The sequence below is a fragment of the Salvia splendens genome, chromosome 16 (genome assembly GCF_004379255.2).
Source record: "Salvia splendens isolate huo1 chromosome 16, SspV2, whole genome shotgun sequence".
NCBI lineage: Eukaryota > Viridiplantae > Streptophyta > Magnoliopsida > Lamiales > Lamiaceae > Salvia > Salvia splendens.
Window position 1 is genome coordinate 12,358,516 of NC_056047.1, and position 23,826 is coordinate 12,382,341.

At 37.8% G+C, this 23,826-nt stretch overlaps 2 protein-coding genes across 2 annotated transcripts; one reads left to right on the top strand and one right to left on the bottom strand.

Moving 5' to 3' along the window:
- Nucleotides 1-1,333: 1,333 nt before the first annotated feature.
- On the top strand, nt 1,334-17,327 carry LOC121772090 (probable inactive ATP-dependent zinc metalloprotease FTSHI 5, chloroplastic). Its single transcript, XM_042169058.1, has 19 exons — nt 1,334-2,323; nt 2,899-3,370; nt 5,040-5,240; nt 5,330-5,623; nt 5,762-6,031; nt 7,177-7,266; nt 7,345-7,476; nt 7,944-8,117; nt 9,127-9,248; nt 11,661-11,862; nt 12,601-12,729; nt 13,272-13,454; nt 13,664-13,783; nt 14,053-14,238; nt 14,320-14,394; nt 15,180-15,239; nt 16,024-16,131; nt 16,760-16,840; nt 17,094-17,327. The coding sequence occupies exons 1-19, from the start codon at nt 1,440-1,442 to the stop codon at nt 17,157-17,159; spliced, it is 3,849 nt and encodes a 1,282-aa protein (XP_042024992.1). The 5' UTR covers nt 1,334-1,439; the 3' UTR covers nt 17,160-17,327.
- A 2,839-nt stretch (nt 17,328-20,166) lies between these two features.
- On the bottom strand, nt 20,167-22,737 carry LOC121772494 (uncharacterized protein DDB_G0283697-like). Its single transcript, XM_042169620.1, has 2 exons — nt 22,270-22,737; nt 20,167-21,341 (listed from the first exon to the last, which is right to left on the bottom strand). The coding sequence occupies exons 1-2, from the start codon at nt 22,657-22,659 to the stop codon at nt 20,412-20,414; spliced, it is 1,320 nt and encodes a 439-aa protein (XP_042025554.1). The 5' UTR covers nt 22,660-22,737; the 3' UTR covers nt 20,167-20,411.
- Nucleotides 22,738-23,826: the final 1,089 nt, after the last annotated feature.

Sequence of the window (23,826 nt, forward strand, 5' to 3'; positions counted from 1 at the left end):
CATGCATTGTCGTTTAAACCCCGTCTTTCCTGATTCTAATTATGATACTTATTTATCTTTCAAAAGGGTGATCTTTTACGAGGAAATTGTGGTTGAAGAAGGGAACTATTTTAAAGCTAAGCAATTGAGGTGGACTTTTCTACCCTACTATTTTGTGGGTTATCTTTAATACGGACGCTGTTCCGGAAATGTTTATGGAGATGAACTGTTTGTCTTGCCAACTGTTTTGTTTTGAAACCTATCTGAAGTGGTTTACCACATATGTTTAATCGAATTCAGGTCTGTTGGGCTGCGAACCCTCAGGCTAGTGTACACGAGATCGGGAGCCATCTGAGAGCAAGTTGGCCGGTCTAGTTGACCTGGGGTGTGGCCACGCCCCTTGTCACCCGTTGGATCAGATAGTGTATGATGGTGGGAATAAGGGTGGCAATATCTGAAAATGACTGCGCAGTCGAATTTATGAAATATGTTTTAGTGTACTTGGGTTATTTTCTTTACACTTAAAACCCCAAGGTTACACTGTTATGGCATGACAAACTATGATTTTGGCGTGTGTCCACTGAGTGCAATAAGTACTCAGCCCTGCATGTTGTTTTCTTAATGTGCAGGTTGAGCGACGATGGGGATGACGGATGTTGAGCAATTAAAGTCAAAATTGTGTTTTTACTTTGCCTTTTGGATGGTGTCGTGTCGTCATACCCGGCATTATCTATCTCTTGGTCTTTTCCGCTGCTTTGTAATCTGATACAATGTTTTCATTTAAACTCTGTTTACTTTAACTTTAGAAATGTCGCTACAGTACATTGTTTTGAAGTGAAATTCCTCTAATTAAACGTTTTCGGGTCAAGTATTCTTGTTCTCCCCTTTATTCCCCGCTTCTTTATTCCTCCCCTAGTCGCGGTCCACCGTACTTCCTATCCTTAGGAAATGCGGGCGTGACATAATGTATGTAAAATATCAATACAATGCATGTAAATTGTCAACATAATGCATGTAAACTCTCAATAAAACTGTGTTGATATTTCCGTGTACTTATGTTGAAATACTCATGTCATTGTATTGATATTTGTAATACACTATGCTGATATAAAAAACACGAAAATTATTATATGATAATAGAATGACGATTTTACCCTTTTGTTGATATTTTGTCTACTAAATTCGTAAGGTTTAATCTTATCCGCTTATTTTGAAATCTAATAATAGAGATTTGGTCTTAATTTTGGATTATGATGCTATAAGCAATAGAAAGATAGCCATGAAAGGATAATTTTATCCTTCTAAGTTTTAACCGAGTACTACTAAAATAAGTAAATTTAATACAACGTCCTTTTGCAATCAGCCATCGTTCCCAAAACGCGACTGCAAGTCTGCAGCAGCAAGGGGAGAGTTTCTTATCTATTTCTCCAAAGAAATCACACTCCATTTCAAATGCGGTGATGAATTCAACTACTCTCACTCCATCCCTCCAAAACTTCTCCTTCTTCGATTTCCCTCTTCGCCGCGGCGCCAAACCCTCCCCCAAGACCGCTCGTTTTCCCCGAAATTCCCCCGTTTCTCCCAAACCCTTCTCGCCGCTTCACCCACTCCGAGTTCCTCCGTCCGCCGCGGCGCTTCGAGTCGTTAGATGCTCCGCCTCCGATGATAAGGCCGATAATAGCCTGCCCAGCACCCAACAAATCAGCTTGAAACACTGCAATGGCGGAAATAATGCGCTTGATGTTGCCAAGCCAATCGCCTATGCATTGTTCTATGTATTTATTGGGGTTTTCTGTCCGCTTCTCGGGTTCCAGAAACCTGCATTGGCGGCTGCTGCTGCCGCCGCCTCTTCTGCGACAATTGAGGAAAAGGGACATAAATACTCGCAGTATACTCGGAGGTTATTGGTGACCGTGTCGAAGCTGGTGAAGGTAATTGAGGAGGCGAGGAATGCGGGAGATGAGAATTTTGCTGTCGCTGTTGAGGAGGGCTTGAAGGAAGTTAAAAGGACGAAGGCGTCGTTGCAAGAGGAAATACTGAATGGGCTGTACTCGGAGCTGAGTGTTTTGAAAGCAGAGAAGGAGGCGCTGATGGACCGTACGGAAGAGATTGTGAGAAAGTCGTCTAAGTTGAAGAAGGAGGAACAGGGTTTAATGAGGAAAGCGAAAGGTGGAGGTGAGTATAATGACATATGGGAGAGAATTGGGGAGATTGAAGACCTGATTGAGAGTCAAGAAACTATAGCATTGAGTATTGGTGTGAGGGAGCTTTTGTCGATTGAGAGAGAGTGTGAGGCATTGGTCAAGAACGTATTGAGTGAACTGAGGAGTCATGGTAGTCAGAGGTAAAAAATGCTTTATATGCCTATTTGATGAAATTTTTGTTAAGGAATGGCTGAACAAGTGATAACTCATGTCTGCAACACCAAACTCTTGAAGCAAAATTATTTTCTGAATATTATTGCTGTCTCCTGTCTCACCATCCCCAATTAGGTTTCTTGGAAATTTCACTGAGCTATAGCCTAGGATTAATTGTTCAACTCCGATTCAAAATTGATTGCATATTGTTGTACTTTTAACTTAAAATTGGAGATGTTTTTGTAACTAAGGTATTGAAACATCTGCTAATGCAATGTTACCAAAAATCCAAAACCATCATGTTGACATCATGTGCTAACTAATATTCTTTTGCTTTCAGCCAACTAATATTTATTCCATATTCTTGGACCCCGTGCTTCATGAATTTTAAGCATGTTGGTATCGTTCATTCATTTCATTACATCTGCTATCTTGTGAATCTCAATTCCAAGGTACTTGTTGCTGTACATGTAGTTCCCACAATTTTTCATCAGCTGTACAAAGTATAATAATCTGATCCGACCTTGTTTCTTAATCTGCTTCTGGTCTTGTTGACTTACAGTACCTCAAAATCCCCTGCTACCAAGCTCTCGAAGAGTGAGCTTCAGAAAGAACTACAGCAAGCGAATAGGAAGTTTCAGGAACAAATTATTTTACCCAGTGTCCTGCTAAGTGAGGATGCAGAGTTTCTTTCCAATCAAGACTCAACTGCTTTTGCTCATCGGATACAACAAGTTCTCAGGGATTCGAAGGAGATGCAAAATAATCTGGAGGCTAACATCAGGAAGGCTATGAAGAAACAAGGCGAGGAAAGACGCTTTGTAGCAATCACACCACCAGATGAGGTAGTAAAAGGTTTTCCAGATATTGAGCTGAAGTGGATATTTGGAAAGAAGGAGGTGGTAATCCCAAAAGCTGCAAGCCACCATTTACTTCATGGTTGGAAGAAATGGCGAGAGGATGCTAAGATGGACCTTAAGAAACGTCTTCTGGAAGATCCGGAACTAGGCAAAAAGTATGTGGCTGAAAGACAGGTATGCCAAAAATGCACTTGTGCTAGTTGTGTTAGTTGTGTTTCTCATACACTTATTATGTTTAGTTCAAATAGAGCTGTAGAATTATCATTCATTTTTATAAGATATCCTTTTTAGCAGTACTTTAGTGCAATTGTTTTATGCCTTTTCTATTTTCATTTGGATATTCAGCTTGACTTTTATGACTAAGACATTTAAAGGATCATGTGACAATGTTCTTGTAACATCTCTTCTTTACTAGTTGATGGCCTGAATGACATATATGCTTCTGCTACTCCTACCATTTTTCTTGATAACCCCTCATATTATTATGGTCAAACGGCCTGGAATTTTATAACTTGCTCCAATATTGTACAGTTTGTGAGTACTTTTGTCATGTCTTATGCCTGGTGCACCAAACATAATGAAACAAACCCCTTGCATGTATATATTGCTACTTTTTGCTTGTTGAGACTTACACTGTATCCCTAGGAACCCTTCCAGGGAGGCTTCAGCTCTAACCCCTTTGTTCATTCTTCTTAGCACGATGGGACATCCAACACATGTAAAAGTAATGGATATTAATAATGAATATAAGTAAAAATAGATAAAGATTAAACCACAATTTTGATGAGGTATAGATACACAGGATCTTGTCATGTATTCAATTATTCAGCTATCTTTATAAAACAAATAAGTAATGCTATTGTAGTGCAATCATAATTTGTAAGAATACCAATATTTTTTATAATAATACATAAATTGCTAGATATATTATCACAATACACCATTTTCCTCAAATATAATACTCCCCCCGTCCCAAGTTAGATGTCACACTTTCATTTTTAGTTTGTCCCACAAAAGATATCACATTTTTTTGGAAAAAGTTCTCTTTCACATTAATATATAAAACTATATTTTCTATCTCCTCTTAACACACAAAACATCTCCTAAAATCCCGTGCCATCACCCAAGTGTGACATCTACCATGGGACGGAGGGAGTAAACAACAAGGATATAATAAGCTAATCAAAATTTGTGAAACAATGCTCTTTTATAACAGGCATAGGTTTTTATTAAAGTTGGTCAAGCGAATAGTACGTGTCTGTAAAGGTAAAATCTTGGCTTTCCGAGATCTTTTTCTTGGTTTTGATACTTCATCCTTTGGAGTTTTTTGTTAATGATTCTCTACTTATCTGGTATAACAAGCAGATCTTGAGGATCCAAACTGAAGCTGTCCTTCAGTGCGGTGAAGTAAGGAAAATGCTTATATTGGAGATTGAAAATTATTTTATTTTGTTTCTGGCACCCCCCAATGAATTGGTCTTATTGATGGTGGATAAGTTATTAGAGACTGTCTTCAGTCATCTCTTATGTTCCAATTGCATGATCTGATAGTTTATGTATAGCTGCATTGCCACCTTTTGCATATATATATATATATATATATATATATATATATATATATATATATATATAAGTGGTAGGGAAAGTTCACGGTGTTGGATTTGAAGATTTTAGAGGACGAGATAAATCCGGAGCAGGCAAACAATTCTATCCTCTTGTCCATTCAGATCTTCCTTGTGCTCAAATCTAGCCCTTTCTGAGTCCTTTTTGAAGGGGCTCTCTTTGCATATTTGAATAATGAATATGCTGATTCTGTATTCTGACTTAAGAATATATGATATAGGAGCGTATTCTTCTTGATCGGGATAGAGTAGCATCAAGGACATGGTACAATGAACAAAAGAATAGGTGGGAATTGGATCCAATAGCTGTTCCCTATGCTGTATCCAAGAAGCTTGTGGAGAATGCTCGAATAAGACACGATTGGGCAGCCATGTATGTCACACTTAAGGGGGATGACAAGGAATATTATGTGGACGCAAAAGTAAGATCATTTACTGATCTCTTTGACAAACCAAATCTTTTTTGAAATCAGTTTTACCAAAGTCATACTATTCTATGGTTTTGTCGCAGGAATTTGACATGCTGTTTGAAGATTTGGGGGGTCTTGATGCATTGTATTTGAGAATGATAACAGCTGGCATCCCAACTGCAGTTCAGCTAATGTGGATCCCCCTCTCAGAGTTGGATATCAGTCAACAGTTTCTCCTGATACTAACACTTTTCCGTCAGTGCTTTACTGGATTATGGAGGACTAGTATTGTATCACGTGCAAGAGATTGGATCTTTGTAAAAATAAGGGATATTAATGATGACATAATGATGATGGTTGTGTTTCCTGTTCTGGAGTTTGTTATCCCTTATGAGGTATTCACTGACAATTTGAGCTCTGAAACTTACTAATTTTGTCCACTTTTAATTCTCTTATAACCAAGTGTGTGCCTATTTTTCATGTTATAATGATATCCCAATGCATTATCCACTACTCTTCGTTTGCTGACACAGGTGAGGATGCGTTTGGGTATGGCTTGGCCAGAGTACTCTGATGTATCTGTTAGCTCCACTTGGTATTTAACATGGCAATCTGAAGCTGAAACGAACTTCAAATCAAGGAAAACAGATGGATTTTTGTGGTATTTTTGGTTTTTGGTTAGGACTGCCATTTATGGATATGTGATCTTTCATGTGTTCCGTTTCTTGAAGAGGAATATTCCAAGAGTACTTGGTTTTGGGCCTATAAGGAAAAATCCGAACTTCAGGAAGTTGCGGAGAGTGGTAAATTTCTGCTTTGCTAAATGTCTCTCGTATTGAAATGTTTGACTTGAACATAATTTAGATGTTCCGTAGTCTAGGATGAAAAACAAACTAAGAACCTAATTTTGTTCTATTCTGATATTAAATAATCTCATTTGTCAAATCTTTATCTTAGTTGTCATTACTAAAGGGATGAGAAAATTTGTTGTATAATTGCATTCGTCATACTCAACCACAATGTTTGTAAACTATGAAATGAGTTCAAATCTACCTTGTATCACAGAAAGTAGTCTCAATCCAGATAGCTAGAATTCTCTAAATAATTGTAGTTCAAGGATATCATAGATAAAAAATGTGGGATTATTTTCCGCTTGTGCAATTGCTCTTGGCTAAATCTGGCAGAACTGACAAAACAGTCTTTTAATCTTGGGTTTGAACATTAAACCGCACTGATCCTTATTTACCTCAGGATGGGGGGCATCTATTTCCAATTTTTCCCTGGTTGAACTCTGGTGGAGATGAGATTGTGGGACATTCAGGGCTGACTCATTTATAACATCACTAGCATCCACATTTTCTGTCTTATAAGATGTAAACTAGATCCAAGCTCTTGCTCGCTGAGAATAAAGAGATGTTTGTCTGAGAAAAGACCAAGCTGCACGAGCTTGATTTTTTGTGCATGATACATGCCTGTTTGAACTAGACTTCATCGAGAAGTTTGAACACAATTTTGACATATTTATGTTGGCAGCCTTACACTAAATTCAAAGACCATATGTGAAATTCTGCCAGCTCTTAGTTGTAGGGCATTCCTATACAATTGTTTCTTTTATTTTTGCTTTCTATTCATATTCCTTCATCATCTTCATGCCACTTTCTTTTTGTTGTAAAGTTAGTTTGTTTATATTAAAATGAATTTGGACTTCTTTCCCAAAGGATTATCAAGATCTTCCATTCTGAAAAAATGAGGGGATATGAGTAAAAACCATTGGGAAAGGCAAGAAAGCATATGCTTGTTAGATAAATGGTGCTTTGCTAAGGAAAACAATGATATTTGCTTCTTTTTATTATGTTTTAATCAGTTGTCGAATAATGTAGATTTGTCTACTTTTGGATATTGAAGTGTCATTGATTGTGTGTTTATTACCTTCTATACTTTTCTGCAGAAAGGTTATTTTAGGTATAGGACCAGGAAGATAAGGCAAAAGAGAAAAGCTGGTGTTGATCCAATCAGCACTGCTTTTGATCATATGAAGGTTTCATCATATGCTCATTTATCTCATTATTTCAGACTTACATAACTATTTCTAATTGTTTTTTGCCAATTCTTTTAGAGAATAAAAAGTCCTCCAATACGACTTAAGGATTTTGCGAGCGTTGAATCCATGAAAGAAGAAATCAATGAAGTTGTGGCATTTCTACAAAATCCTAATGCATTCCAAGAAATGGGAGCTCGTGCACCTCGGGTATGGCATTTTATCATATATGAACCAAGATACTGTTCTCTGGGTAGTTTGCTCTCTTATCATGTGGGTGACATGTCTACTTCTGGTGACTTACATTTTCATGACGACCAACACATTTCCCTGTTTCACTTACAAACGTAGCTGATTGATTGTATAGAAATGTGTCTTTTTAGGTGATTTACTTACTTGATGAAGCCTTGAAGTCACCTATTTTGCATTTGGTAGATATCCTTGAACTGACAATATGCACTGATCTTTGCGGTTTTGGTACTCTCCTAAGTTGTCAATTGTCATCATTATCATTGCCAAAACCTTCTCCTTTCAGCTGATATCTGCTTCTAATTCCTTGAAGTAACATCTTGTTGTTTATTGAGCCTATCATCATGTTCTTGATGGTAATGTTTGTTTTAAGTATATAGTTTAACACAACATGTGAGTTGAATCTGAGTTTCATACTTGTGTTACAGGGTGTTCTTATTGTTGGTGAGAGAGGAACTGGTAAAACATCCCTTGCACTGGCTATAGCTGCAGATGCCAAGGTTCCCGTTGTAGAAGTAAAAGCCCAACAGCTGGAAGCTGGTCTTTGGGTGGGCCAAAGTGCATCAAATGTTAGAGAATTGTTTCAAACTGCACGTGATCTGGTTGGTTATTCATTCCTATCATTTAACTCTATTTTGTGCGAACGAAGTGTTTATTACAGCAAGGACTGTTATGAAACTTGTACAGTCATGGGTGTTCCAAAGGGTCACATAAACACCGCATTGGTTATTGCATGATATTTTGATATGTACTCCCTCCGTCCTAGCCAAGTGAGACGTATTCCTTTTTGGTACATCCCAACCTAAGTGAGGCATTCCTTTTTTGGCAACAATCAACTCACTCCTCTCTCCTACTTTATCCTCTTATCTCTCTTACTTTATCCTCTCTCTTACTTTATTCTCTCTTTCTCTTTATTACTTTATCTTCTCTCTTACTTTTCTCTCTCTTTCTCTTTCTCTTTCTTACTTTACTCTCTCGCTTACTTTACTATAATAATTTAATTCACTAAACACCACTACCTAAATTCTTGTGCCAAAATAGAAACGTCTTGCTTAGGCCGGGACGGAGGGAGTATATATATATATATACCTATTTCTTTGAGGAAAATAAAGTTATGCCAGAGCTTGTTGCATTCGCCACCGTCGATGGTACTGAACTGGCTCTGGAGAGTATGGAACTGAGTGGTGGTGAGTGCCTCGACCGCCTTCCCCAATTCCTTGAGACGTGTTTCAGTCCTGCGAGGGATCACCATTGGACAAGATATGCTCACCGCACCGGTTGATATGTAGTAAAGGCTGAGGTGGCTGGAATGATAAAGAAAAAACACTCATAGAAGATATAAACTGGAAATTAAATATGACTGAAATTGAGATTGCATAAAATTAACTGGAATGAGAAAGGTTCATCCTTAGGAGGAAAGAGGAAATGGCATTTATTACTATTTAATATCAATCTCCCTTATCATTGCATCCCTCTTTTCGTTCACATCACGTTCTTCCCAATGTACTGTGATTCTGTGAACTAGTCCTCTAACTTTTTGAGTTTTTCCTCCTCCTAGTCCTTAAGCATGTGCTTAACCACCAATCTGCCACTGCATCTTTATAAATGTAGGCTCCTGTCATTATATTTGTCGAAGACTTTGACCTCTTTGCTGGTGTCCGTGGAAAGTTCCTTCACACCAAAAAGCAGGATCATGAGGCATTCATTAATCAACTTCTCGTGGAACTTGATGGGTAAACTCATGTTTTCTTTTTACTTTCTGATTTGCATGGTTAACTGTAACACACTCTTTTTGGATTATTACGAGGCATTGAATGACATAAATTTATTGCTCCTGTTTTTGTGGTGTGTTTGAAATATGAAAGAACTTTGCTTAATTTACTTTAGAGCATATTCTATCTTATCTATCTTCCCCACATAGAACAATGTCTTCAATTGCGTCTCCAGATGACATGGAGTGCTGAATAATTCTATTTTATTTTATTTTATTTATATTTATATATATATATATATATATATATAGGGTTTTGATCCATGCAAAACCATTATTAATACAAAAATGCAGAACCAAGCATACAAAAGTCATTTTTAGGTCATTGTAAGCTTATTTTTACGTCATTATAGTAAGGATGACATGAAATGATCTTAACATGACCTCAAACCCAAAGTTTATAATATGACCTAAAACTGCTTTACAATGACCCTCCTTGTTTTTGTTTAATTATTGACCATTGGATTGTCAAATCTCATGGTCAGGATTTGGTCTGGATTTTGTATTGAGATCAAGTTTTGTATTGATCATTTTCCATATATATATATATATATTTATTGGGTTTTGATCTATGCAAAACTAGATTTATATACAGAAATGCAGAACAATATCATGCGTAGGGAAATTTTAGGTCATTGTTAGTTTATTTTTAGGTCATTCTAACAAAGTATGACCTAAAATGATCTTAACGTGACATCAAACCCGAATTTTATAATATGACCTAAAACTGCTTAATTATGACCCTCCGTGTTTTTGGTTAATTGTTGACCATTAGATCATCTAATCCTAGGGCCAAGATTTGAACTGCATTTCTGAATTTAAATGCGTACTTGTTTGGGTTTTTTCTTTTTTTGTTCTGGTCTACCATTAACATTCCTCGAGTGTACTGGACTTTTTTTTATTCCGCCTTTGGGAGAGATGCATGACCCTTATGCGTCTTCTTTTAATGAAACGCATGACGGAGATGCGTCTTTCATAGAGACGCTGAGGGACATGCGTCTCTCATTTTTTTCGATTTTTTTTGAACGACGCATGACCGTCATGCGTCTCTAAATACATACACCATTAAGTAATGATTGCTGTCTGGAGAGAGAATTGTATGAATACTGTGACACTCAAGGTCTACGTCTAGTCACATCGAGGGGGGCAGGAAAAAGAAATATGGAGTCAACAAAGTCTGCCAAAATGGATAAAAACGGAGAAGCCCATACCCATGACTTGTTTGTAATTGAAGATATTGATGGATTAAGATCACATAGCATTTCCAACCCAAACTCTTCTACAGCGACACTTTCCCTACTTTCTTATCCTCTTCCTAATTCCTATTCCTATTCCTATTCCTATCTATGCGCTGATTCTTCCATATTTCGATTTTCACGATTCAAAATTTTTTACTTTTTTTTTTATTTTACAGGAATTTTATACATCAATCTGCACAAAACAATTTGAATTAGTTTGAATTAGTTCGAGGAAGGTACGGAAGCTAGTGCTATCAAGTGGGGCCGTCCTTGTCAGCAGCTCTCAAGAATTTATCCATTTAATTGTCCAAAATAGCAATCCTCTCCAAATAGCAATCATTACTCAATGGTGTATGTATTTAGAGACGCATGAGCCTAGACGCATGACGGTCATGCATCGTTCAAAAAAAATCAAAAAAAATGAGAGACGCATGTCCCTCATGCGTCTCTATGAAAGACGCATCTCCGTCATGCGTTTCATTAAAAGAAGACGAATAAGGGTCATGCGTCTCTCCCAAAGGCGGAATAAAAAAAAAATCCAGTACACTCGAGGAATGTTAATCGTATTCTAGAATAAAAGAAGAAAAAACCCGTACTTGTTTTGATCATCTCCCTATATATATATATAGGGGTACGTTAAAATGACAATACCTCTTAAAGTAACACCATATCACTATTTCTAGCCAATCATTTGTACACGTGGACGAATAATCAGCTGCTATGTGGCAATCATAAAAAATTTCTGAAGGGTAAATTTCTCGGCCAGCAATATCCAATACACTATATAGCAATTTTTCTCGGCCAGCAATATCCAATACACTATATAGATTGTTGTCTAGCGTTTATACTATTGCTGTGTAGCGTTTATAATATTGCTGGATACGTGGTGTCACAGTGTCACTTTAAGAGGTGTTGTCATTTTAACACAAACCTATATATATATTTGTGAAGTTACTATTCAACATTATTCCACTTGCAGATTATGACTTTCTTTCAGCCCGTCACATGTGGATTTTTTAGCTGTACAGAGTACCTAAATCATGCATGTTAGATTTCAGGATACTTAAATCACACTGGAGATTTGACTTATCACATAAATATGTCCTTCCTGTTTTGCATTTGCTATATTCTCTTAGGTTTGAGAAACAAGATGGAGTTGTGCTGATGGCTACTACTCGAAATCTCAAACAAGTTGATGAAGCACTGCAGCGTCCTGGTAGAATGGATAGAATATTTCATCTTCAACGACCCACTCAAACAGAAAGAGAGAGGATCCTACATATTGCTGCAAGAGAAACGATGGATGAGGATCTCATTAACTTTGTTGACTGGAGAAAGGTATTGTAGTTACAATGGTTTCCATTTTGAATGTATCGTATATGTGCTTTAACTATATACATATCTCATTTTTTTTCTTTTTGAATCCATACTTTGGTGGGGGTGCTTGCCATCTGGCCTTATGGCATTTTGGTTGGTCTGCTCCATACTCAAAACTCAAATAGCACCGATTTGATCTGGAATTTAGGATAGATAATTGTTCTTTGGCATTTAGGTTTACTGAATGCATGAGCTAAATTGGAAACGTACAGTCCTTACTATTTTTATCTACTTTAATAACTCTGACGCTCTGTTCATTATCAGAGATATTGTCTATGAAATATCAAGTAATACCAAGCGTGGGATAATTTGGAAACTTATTTTCTATTGCTAATTGTTGTCGTTTCTACAGAGCCAAGTGATCTTTTTGTCGGAATTAACTTCCAAATTACACTTTCTCTTGGAGCCAATGAATTCCAAACTATTGACCCATTTATTCTCCTTTCAAACCAATCAATAGTTCTGGGAGTGAATGATCATGTACCTAATTGGGAGTGAAATGGTCATGTACCTAATTATACGTGATAACTTTAAAAACTGAATTAAAGTTTGAACTTGTCTTCAGTTGAATTCTTCTGAAGGCAATTAAACTGTAGACCTGGGTTAATCTGAAATATAAATAGTTTATATTACATGTTGATATTAGTGCTGTAAGCTCTGTTTCTACTAGCAGATAACAATCTTCTTACAAACCTGCAGGTTGCTGAAAAAACGGCTCTTCTTCGTCCTATAGAATTAAAACTAGTCCCACTGTCTCTGGAAGGTAGTGCCTTCAGAAGAAAGTTTCTGGACACAGATGAACTTTTGAGCTACTGCAGTTGGTTTGCTGTAAGAACTATTGGCTTCATCATTGATGTTCATTTTCAGTTTGCAAAGTCCTCATGATTGGTCTGTTGTCCATGATTTCATGTGAACACTGAATCTGGATCCTTAAGTTTCTTCTGCTTTTTATTCTTGGTCATGCTCTTTTCTGTGGACATTGAAACTCATAGATGGATCTAGAGCATGTGTCAGGACTCAGATACTAGAAGGCGTTAATCTACTTATGTCTGTAGTGGGCAATTAAAAATCAGATCTATATTAGTACTTAATTTATGGGGAAGTGTTATGTAGATATATACTGGTCACTAGCAAAATTTTGTTTGTATTGGCATTTCTTTTGAAGTTTCAATCATCGGTCCTTTGATGCTATTATGATAATATGAAACTGCATTCCTAAATAGACTCATGATTTTTGAAATATCACTGGACAGTAAGTTAGGCATGCTGTAACCATTGCCCACCAACATTTTACTATTTTTGAGTATGCTGTAGGCATAAAGACTAATCAATTTACACATTTATTTTACATATGTATGTCCATGTTGCAGACTTTCAGTCCCTTGGTCCCGAGATGGGTTGCGAAAACCAAAATTGTGAAGAGAATAAGCAAGATGATGGTGAATCATCTTGGTCTGACATTGACAAAAGAGGATTTGCAGGATGTTGTTGACCAAATGGAACCATATGGTCAAATAAACAATGGAATAGAACTGCTAAGTCCACCTCTTGATGTAAGCTACTGTATTGACTACAATTAATGCTAAAGTAGAGTAGCCTATACTGATAAATATATGCAAACATATACTGAGAACATTCTAGTGTAAAGCACATCTATGTTATATTCCACTGTGTAACACAGCTGGAAGCATTTAAATAAGCTCATATTTTTGGATAGTGTGACCTGGCTCGCTCGACTAAATTTAAATTTGATATCCTGTAGTGGACTAGGGAGACAAAATTTCCCCATGCAGTCTGGGCTGCTGGCCGGGGTCTCATGGCTCTTCTGTTACCAAATTTTGATGTTGTTGATAACCTTTGGCTTGAACCTTCTTCTTGGGAGGTATGTTTTCTCTTTTCACAACAGGCATACTTTGTAGCTGCAGATGACTTTTCCCTTTTTCTTTTCTCCTTTCCAGTATATTGGTTGCATATTTCATTTCCAGTTCTTCATATCTAGATCTCTTATTTCCATTTCAATCAAGTTTACTTTTAGTGATGATAATTTTTACTTTTAAAATGATCTAATGTTCTTCACTACGATTTAACAGATTTCAAAAGCAAAATAATTTTGCAGTAATAAAGTAGCAACTTTGGCTCTTTTAATTGCAGGGAATTGGATGCACCAAGATTACCAAGGGTAGGAATGATGATTCCGTAAATGGGAATGTTGAGACAAGGGCATATCTTGAGAAGAAGCTTGTATTCTGCTTTGGCTCTTATGTTGCCTCGCAGCTACTACTTCCGTTTGGAGAGGAAAATATTCTTTCTGCCTCAGAGCTGAAGGATGCTCAGGAGGTTGCAGCTGTCTTTAATTTCTCATTCTTCATGTTCACCACGACTATATCTTCATCTGACTCTACATGGTCTTGGATGCAGATTGCTACTAGGATGGTTATTCAGTATGGGTGGGGTCCGGATGACAGTCCAACAATTTACCACCATGGAACTGCGGTATTAATCTTCTAATGTTTGTGATGTTTTTATCCATTGCAAGGGGCACTATACTGACCCACAAATAAGAATGAAAGGTGGTCGTTGTCACCACTTACCTTGTTAAAGTTACACCATCCAATACCTTTGCAACTCGATATTTTTACAAATAGAGATCTTCTAGGTTCACTCTTCCAGTGCTCTGCTCCTGGACAATTTTGCTTCAACAGTGTCTTTTTACTTCTCCCCGGTTTACACTAGAACTTGGTTTAGACATCTGTGAAAATCTTCTCTACCATCGAAGGGTTATTTCTCTTCTTAGTTGTTTCAACTCAAGGATGATATCTACTGGAAAACTCTGTATATCCTACTAATCCCCCACCAATTATGTTTTTTTTTCAGTTCTCTATTTTGGATACTGGTTGGACTATATGTACTCAAATCTCTTTATATCTGCTTAATTTTTAATATTGTTATGAATGAAAGTAATTCAGTATATCACAGATGATAGCCATCTTTTAGAAATCATTACAAGAGCAGTATAGTTGGTCAGTCTTCAATGGAAATCCATGCTTTACGATATGGTTTTTGGGTTGGGATGTGGGCTCTAGGAAGAAACTAGCACCACAAAGAATATACCAAATATCTGAGCACAAGATTGTTCACTTTTGAGTGCTTCGAGTTGCTGTGCATTTTCCTCTGCATCTGTATCATAATGTCATGCAGAAGTTTATTTGTTTAGTCTGAGAAGCTTCCTTCTTAAATACTTATGCTGCAACAATATTTAACTCTTGATTATTTCACAGGCGACAGCTCTGAGTATGGGAGACAACTTTGAATATGAGATGGCTGCTAAAGTTGAAAAGGTATGTTACTTGTGCTTGATTGTTTAAGATTGTAGTGCTCTTTAACTATCTATATGTGAGCTAGGCCTGTTTCCCCTTCAGTTGCTTTTTTCTTTTTTAAGTGCATTATACTCAATAATACTCTTCAATCCTTCTTACCTTTTCAATGACTACAGCCAAGCCCACCACTGCCACCTGCTGACCTATTTTTCTCTCTCCATTCTCCAAGGGGATATAAAATGAAAATCCCACTTTTTGACAGAATTCATGGTTTTGGTGTTCAAATGACTGCATCCAAAAGAGACTATACTTTCGGTCCACTGAATTTTCCTTGTGAATAAAGCTGCTGATGTGTACTTTCTTGCATTTTAGAACTTGTTATTCAAACTGGTATTTATATTGAAAGTTCAAATTAATGATCTTTGGTGCCAAGCAGGATGTTGCAACTGCAACTCGTAATTCTATTTAAGTCAGTTATCTTAATAACATACTCCCTCCATTTCTTGTTAATAGAGGCGTTCCTTTTTGGCACAAAGAATAAAAAATAGATGTTTAGTGTGTGTAGTGGAGAGTGGATAAAGTAGGAGAGAGAATAAGGTAGAGAAGTGAAGAGGGAATAAAGTAGAAGAAGAAAATGTAGTATTACTTTTTGCAAAAAATAGAAATAACTGTATTATGTTGAAACATCCCAAAAAGGGAACACGACTCCATTTACGTGGAACAGAGGGATTACATGTTTTCTCCTACAATTTCTGTTTCTACCTAGAAATGCCATTTCTTAATCGACCGAACTGAATATCTGCAGATTTACAACTTGGCATATGACAAGGCAAGAGTTCTGCTTCAGAAAAATTGTTTGGTCCTGGAGAAAATTGTCAAGGAACTCATTGAGTACGAAATTTTGACAGGAAAGGTATGTATTCAATTTCCAAGGTGAAGGCCTTATTCTTCAAGCAGCATTGTGAAAACTAGTTGATAATATAACTGGGCTTAGGGAAACTTTGTTTCTATTTTTTATTTTTTTTAAATTTTATTTTACTTTCAGGGCTTCTCTTAAATGTTGTGATGATGTCGAAGAGATATGTCAAACTTATTAGATCCAAAGTATTGTTATGCTTTGATTAGTTTTATTGTTAAAACTTGAACTATGTTTAGTTTTAAAAGTGAGTTTTATTTTATCAACCAAACAAACTATCGAAGTTACAATATACTTAGATTACATTTGATTATACAAATAAATTTTGTTAAACTTTCGCAGTGAGTGAATAACAAATTATCGAAGTTTTTGTGCACAATATTTGATAATTTTCATGTTGAAGCACTGGTGTTGTTACTTAATTTTTGTTCATTATGTATTAAAAATTATGGTGAAGATTGCCCATATTTTTATTGCTGCTGAAATACACCACCATTTCATAGTTGTTTTGAAATCTTAAATTTGCTGAATAAGATAATTCTTTTGTCCTTGGGAATGCATGATATATAACTTATTCGTTTTTTGAATAAAATACGATAAATGTTCTACTTTTTTTTCCTGGCAGGATTTAGACAGAATAGTTGCAGAGAATGGCGGGATTAAAGAAAAAGAGCCATTTTTCCTTTCGAGCAGCAGTTATGAAGAGGTATAGTTATGAAGCATATAAAAACTATTGGAATCAATTTCTATATCTTGCAAAAAAAATGATACTACTAGAATTTGTAGAAGCAAAAGGGGTGCCAATTAGGTGCTAAAAAATCCAATGCTTCTTATCCACACTGCGTTTCATTTTTTTTTCTTATTCAGGAGTAACTTGAACTGATTTTACATTCTTCTTAAACACTAGTTCAGTCTGCAAACCTCATTTAAAAAAAATAAATTGTTTTTCCTGATTGCAGGAAACATCACGAAGCTCGCTTGATGGAAACACACCAGCAATTGCCCTTTTAAGCGTGGCAAATTAGAACTGGTTGGATAGTTTAGGACATAGCTTGGACGGCTAAGCTGCTAAGAGCATCTCCAATGGTCGGCGTCACCACCGGAGCGCCGATTTTTCGCCCACGCCGGTTTGACGCCGAACCATTGGAACCGGCGTGGGCGAAATCGGCGTCAAAATCGGCGTCGCCATGCCGATTCCCGCGCTGACGCCGGTTCCCACGCCGATCCTCACGGGCGCCATTGTGGCTCCCGGATCGGCGCCAAACCGGCGTCGGATTTAAATATTTTTTTTTTTTTTTTTCGCAAAACACAATATATACGCGCGTTGAACCTCATTTTCATTCGCACCACTTGTTTTAACGAGTACTCTCTCTCTACCTTACTTTCTGTACAAGATCAATAACGAGCAATGGAGAACAACTACGAAGGTACTCCAGTTAATCCCGGGGGATGGTCTCAGACTCCCCCGGCTCCCGGTGTAGGGTCTCAGACGCCCCCGACTCCCGGGGCAGGGTCCCATACTTCCCCGGCTCCTGGGGGAGGTGGTTGGCCTCCAATGAGCGGGTACTACAACGTGTACCCGTGGCAGCAGATGATTCCGGGGTGGGCACCCGGCATGCAGCCCCCTATGCAGATGATGCCGGGGTGGGCACCCGGCATGCAGCCACCGGCGCAGCAGATGATGCCACCGGCGCAACATATGATTCCACAGTCGCAGGCGACGCACGGGGGGGACAACGCCTATCGGCCGACTTTTGATTTTTCCACCGGTTCTTCGCACACATCGACCCCAACGGATGCACAGTATTCGGAGACCTTCTCCTTAGCGGACTTGGGTTTTGATATTAACGACGTTTCTGAAACTCTCATTCAAAGCCAGGGAGTAGGGCGGGGTAAGAAGAAGGGCAAGGCGAAGAAGGTCGGCGAGTCGTCGCAGCCCCGCGCCGAAATCCGGGGCCGGAGGAAGTGGACGGACGCGGAGAACGTTGCGGTTGCCAAGGCGTGGGTGAGTGTTTGCGACGATCCTCTCGTTTCAAACAACCAGAGGATCGTCAACTTGTGGGCGAAGATAGCTGCAGCCTACAGGGCATTTTGCCCTGAAGGGAGACCGTGCACCGGGGAGGAGGTCCGGAAGTGCTGGGACCGAATCAGGGCTGGCGTCTCTCGATTTTCGGGTTTGTACGCTAACGCCCTCCGCATGCAGACCAGTGGCCAAACAGAGGAAGACTGCAGGAGGATTGCGGAAAGAGCCTACCCCGATCCGGATAAGAAGTACTATGAGTTCACCTACTGGAACTGCTACGTTGTGCTCAACGAGTCGGAGAAATTCCGGGCAGGCGTCGACGCTGGCTGGCCGAAGAGGCAGAGACTGAACTATACCGGAGATTATAGCGGCAGCAGCGGTGGTTCGTCAGACCTCCCCGAGACGGCCCAGGAGGTCCCGACTCCTCGGTCGTTCGGTCGCCGACCTCGCCCGGTTGGGCAAAGGCGGGCGCAGCAGGTTGCGAGGGGGGGCACACCGAGTTCCCAGGATGTCCATTCGGCATCCCCCCTCGGCAGGTCTACCGAGGAGCTCAAATTCTTCGCGCGCCAACAAACGCGCGCTCAAATGGTGAAGACCTTAGCCGACTTCCAAGCGGCGGTGGACCCCGAGGTGAAGGATTTTCTTCGCGTATTGCTCCAGAGCCAGCGTGAAGAACTGGAGGCGATGAGGAGGGACACCGGCGGGAATAGCCGCGGCGTAGGTGGCGACGGAGGCGGCGGCGACGGCAGTGAAGAAGCGTTGGGCGACGACGGAGACGAGGACGGCGGCGATGAGTGATTTTGTTTTACTTTTTTAAATTAATGTACTTTTTACTTTTTGTAATTTTTTTAAATTGTTGTACTTTTTTTTAAAAGTAATGTACTTTTTAAATTTTAATATTATTATTCGAATTTTCCGTATTTGTCTCGTAAATTAAATTATGTATGTTGATACAATTGTAAATTAAATTATATAATTGTTATTAGTGATGTGGATAGGTAGTGTGAAGGCTATTTGATGGCTATTTGATGTCCAGTTGATGTGGCAAGCTGATGTGGCAGGAGAATTGTAGTGCTGATGATGTGGCAGTGTGAAGGCTATTTGACGGCTATTTGACGTCCGCCAGCATTGGAGATGCTCTAAAGGGGGGGGATGAAGTTAAAGATGCCTGTAAAAGGAGAGATTGTATTTCAGTTGAGATTTGAGAAGTGTTTTTTCAAATTTTCCTTCTCAGCAGTCAGAAAGAGGTACCAATTGTGCACATATATGAAAGGCAAATAGATACTATAGTAATACCTTTTTGTTTCAATATCTTAGATTAATTCTTAAGATACAACTGGCTCCATCTCTAATATATGTCCAGAAATATTCATTTTGTACCATAGATGCCTTGCATCTTCTTCCTCTGCTTCACATGTATACTTATTATGGAAGCTGTTCATGAAATTTTAAACGCTCGAGAGAATATTTTTTTCGTTTTGGTTACAATTGCGTTAAATATCAATTAAAATAATGGATCCGTGAGCAATTCAATTTGAATTGATGTTAGTTTTATACCCTCAGACTTATTCGTTTCAAATTTCTTAATCTGGATATGACTTGCTTTCGAGAACTACCATTTAATTATTTATCCCCACCATATCTGGTTTATGAATCATGAAGACCCCTATAATCTCTACATTTTTTGGTTCTTAATACAATAGATAAACCAGTATTGTAAATAACATGATGAAATAACATTTTTACTATGTTCCCTAAAAAGAGTCTTTATACTAGTAGAGTAGATGACACGAGTTTTAATGCTCAATTAATATAGTACTCCATGAAAGAGAAAAAAATGAAGTAATATTAATTGAAACTAATGTGTTGTGATTGTGAAGAACTAATAATAAAAATATATACGAATCAAATAATACCCTATTTTTAAGAACAGTAGGAGTATCTGCTTAACATCTCAAAGAGTTGCTCCGGTCCCCATGAAAGGAATAAGGCGAACAGAGATGGATGAATATGAACAAAAAAACACAATCTACTTTCCATAAAAAGTACTACTAATGTTTTAAGACGGATACTCAAAAGCAATAAGACCAGAACAATAGACTAAAAATAGATTCAGCTCAAGACGGTATGCAATAGGGGGATGTGATTGATCAGTAGGTAAGAAAATGGCAAGCAATAGAGACGAATGCCTCATATAACATATGCGCGGACATCTTCAAACCCTTATGTATCAACAGCTCTTATCGAGTTACAATCAATCTAAGTTGTCATCAGCATTACCATTGGTCTTCGTGCGGTATTGACGACCTGGTTTCTGAGAGCTACGTGGACATTCATCAACAGCTACGTGGACTGGTTCATCTTCTTCCATTGCAGAGATCTCACTTTCTTGGGTGATCTCTGCTGTAATATCAACAGACCAGCGTTTGTTCTCGAGATTCTCTCGTGTTTTGAGCTCGCTGTCACTCTTTGCTGTTGAGTCATTTTCAGCTTTCTTTTTTGGAGTGAACACAATGGATTTTGGTAACTCCATAGGCATCTCCTCCATCAGCGTATCGCTGTTTTTTTTCCTCAGGTCATGGAAGAAGTCAGCATGTGCTTTTCGATTTGATTCTTCATCCATATCGTCTGATGAATCAAATGTATAGCACGTGTATTTTTTAGGGTTTATAAGATAATCAGGAACCCCTGCCGAATATTTAGAAGGATCAGAAGCCTGTTCAGACACTGAACTATCACTCATCGCACGAGATTCTGATGCCAAATCACTGGCTGCCTGCTGATCCTCATGAGTACTACTTTCAGGGCCAGCCATGAATCTAACACGTTTCTGTGATTTGGTGTCCATCGAAATATCTCTTTTTTTCAGGATCGGCTTAGGATTATCTATATCTAACTCTCCTTTTTTGATATCTTCAGCATCCAAATTTGTGGCCATGGAGCTATCAGAAAGTTGTAAACCATCAAGTTCTCCAGTAGCCTCTGCATCTTCTCTCAGTCTAATTTTTGCAGCTGAGCGATTGGCCCGAGGATCTTTTGCAGTAACCTGGAAAGAGCTGGGAATCTCACCATATCTAATAACTTCTTCAAGTTCATAGTCAGCACATTTCACGTTTTTTAGATATATCCGGTCATCAGTTTCTTCCGAGCCAGCAGCGACTTTGTCAAATTCATCTTCCTCGTCCTGCGTAAAACAAAAAAAATGAAATTAAAAGGTTAACAAAAACCCATATATGGAAGCAAAAAGACCAAGGGCAACAATTATAATTTGCACTATACAAATAGGAAAAAAAAAGAAAAACAGCCAATTACCAAGTTGTGAATAAGAATGCATATAGTGGACTTAATGACCTGGTGATGAATGTGTAGCATCAAATACACAATGCAACCTTTATCAGCAGAATAAGATATAACTAAGAATTATTCTGATAGCGGGAAAAATATGCGTGGGGAACACAATATCATGTGCAACAAGTGAACCTCTTGAACTTCAAAGTGTGTAGAAACAAGAAAAATACGCCATATATGTATGTCCGTACAGAGTGCTCAACCACACATCTAAGGGGCATACAGACAAGCATAAATGCTTTATATTATTTCCAACAGCGATGAACTTTAAATCGAATGAAAGAATCATTAGTAACATCAGTAATTGGTTACGTATGAATTAGTTGACAAGATGTGAGAAGAGCTGCACAATAACACTGATGTACTGGAGATGCATAAAAAAGCCTAAAACACACAATAACGTGCAATGACCTAATATCACATGAAAGTTAAAACACTAAGAACATATTCCTGGTTCTAAGGTTTTTGGTTTGGTAATCTGCGGTGTGAGGGCACTGAGGAGATATAACTTTGCCCATCTATAAAGTTGGCACACTCCCGGGTTGATTTCTAAGACTAAATTCAAGTTCAAACTTAAAGAAAAACCAGAAAGCACCATGATCCTTCTTATCACATCTGTTGTATTAAGCAGCAATTAATTTCTAAAACTGAAAAAAAAGCCGTACATGGAGTTGGCAATTAATTTTCAGGATTTAGAAATATCACAGCACGAAATCATTGGTATTATAAACGAGAAACATTGAGCATTATTAAAAATAAAATACCTCGTAATCAAGGGTGCAGTCGCGCCCAATATTGGACTGAACTTCCAAATACTCCTCAACGCTAGATTCGCCGCCACCGCCGTTGTTGTTGTTGTTACGGCGTCGTTTGGAACCATCAATTTCCTCGCCCTCTTCTTGTTCTTCATCCTCCTCCTCCTCCTCTTCATCTTCCTCTTCGCTCAACTCGTTAAGATCCGATTCTAGGTCAAAGGAGGGTTCAGATTGGTCTTTTTCTTCTCGAGTAATATTCTTGTTGCGATTCCATTCTCGGCGTTCGATTTCTTCATCGGTGAGGGACCAGAGGGCAGGGCTTACGCCGGCGGATGGCGCCGTATGATTGCCGAGAGCGCCGAACACCTTATCTACGCGAACTTTGAAACTATCTTCCATTGCTGCGTCTGGGCTATTATGCGAGATTTCTCTATATAATTCGATTATGATTTTACAATGAACACTTCTACATTTATAAGCAAAATCTATTTCTAATTTTAAACATATTTCAAAATAAATAATGAAACATGGTAATTAACGCCGATGACCTTCTTGGATTACAAAATTATTTATAAAAAGATGCATCATAATCTATTGGCCCATCAAAAAATAATGACTCCAATGGATAAATTGCATAAAGGTCCAACTATTAGCAACTTATTTATTACTATTATTTGAATTGAAAGGCCCAATTCTTACCGTTTTTTCAGTTTTCATATCCGTTGAATCGTGAGTACATTTCTTAGCAGGCCGTTTCAGGTTAGTCATTTTAAAAAAAATTTAACATACTTAAATTCTTAATTATATTATCTCTCTTATTTTATTTTATTTTTTTATTTTATTATGTTTCATACTTATTGCCAGTCAAAACTATTCATTAATTACATATTTATTCCTTAATCTTCACATATAAAAATTACTCTATTTTCTCTTACAATTTATTCTTATTTAACCTAATTCACTAAATATGACAAAAAAGACCTACTCCCTCCGTCCTAACTTAAGAGTCTTATTTTATCATTTTCGTCTGTCCCAACTTAGGAGTCATATTTCACTTTTACCATAAATGGTAAGTAGGCTCCACATTTTACCAACTTATTCCACCCACATTTTATTATAAAAGTGTATATAAGTAAGACTCATATTCCACTAACTTATTCAACCTACATTTTACCAACTTATATACACTTTTATTATAAAAGTGTATATAAGCAATTAGGACTCTTAAATTGGGATAAAGGGAGTAATTCACAAAATATTTACTACTACTATTATTTTATCTTGGTAATCCAAAGAAAGACATTAGCATTAATAGAATATTAAAAAAATATTGATTTATCGTTGGCACCGCAATACAACGCTATATACGCGATGAAATTGCACCGAAGCACCATCAACAATTTCAATTTAATTGAAAATTAAATAAACATTGAATTTGAATATGTCAGTAACCAATATTGTATAGGACAATCACTTAGACGGTTAGACCTGAATATAAAAAATTAAACTAAAAAGGGGAAGGTGTGGAAGTGGATGAAGGTACGGAATTTTTTTTGAAGTTTTTTA

Coding starts and splice junctions, on each gene's coding strand:
- LOC121772090 (XM_042169058.1), top strand. CDS start 1,440: ATGAATTCAACTACTCTCACTCCATCCCTCCAAAACTTCTCCTTCTTC. Junction 12,730..13,271: donor GCTACTGCAGTTGGTTTGCT/GTAAGAACTATT, acceptor TCCATGTTGCAG/ACTTTCAGTCCCTTGGTCCC. Junction 13,784..14,052: donor TTGAACCTTCTTCTTGGGAG/GTATGTTTTCTC, acceptor TTTTAATTGCAG/GGAATTGGATGCACCAAGAT.
- LOC121772494 (XM_042169620.1), bottom strand. CDS start 22,659: ATGGAAGATAGTTTCAAAGTTCGCGTAGATAAGGTGTTCGGCGCTCTC. Junction 21,342..22,269: donor ACTGCACCCTTGATTACGAG/GTATTTTATTTT, acceptor TGTTTTACGCAG/GACGAGGAAGATGAATTTGA.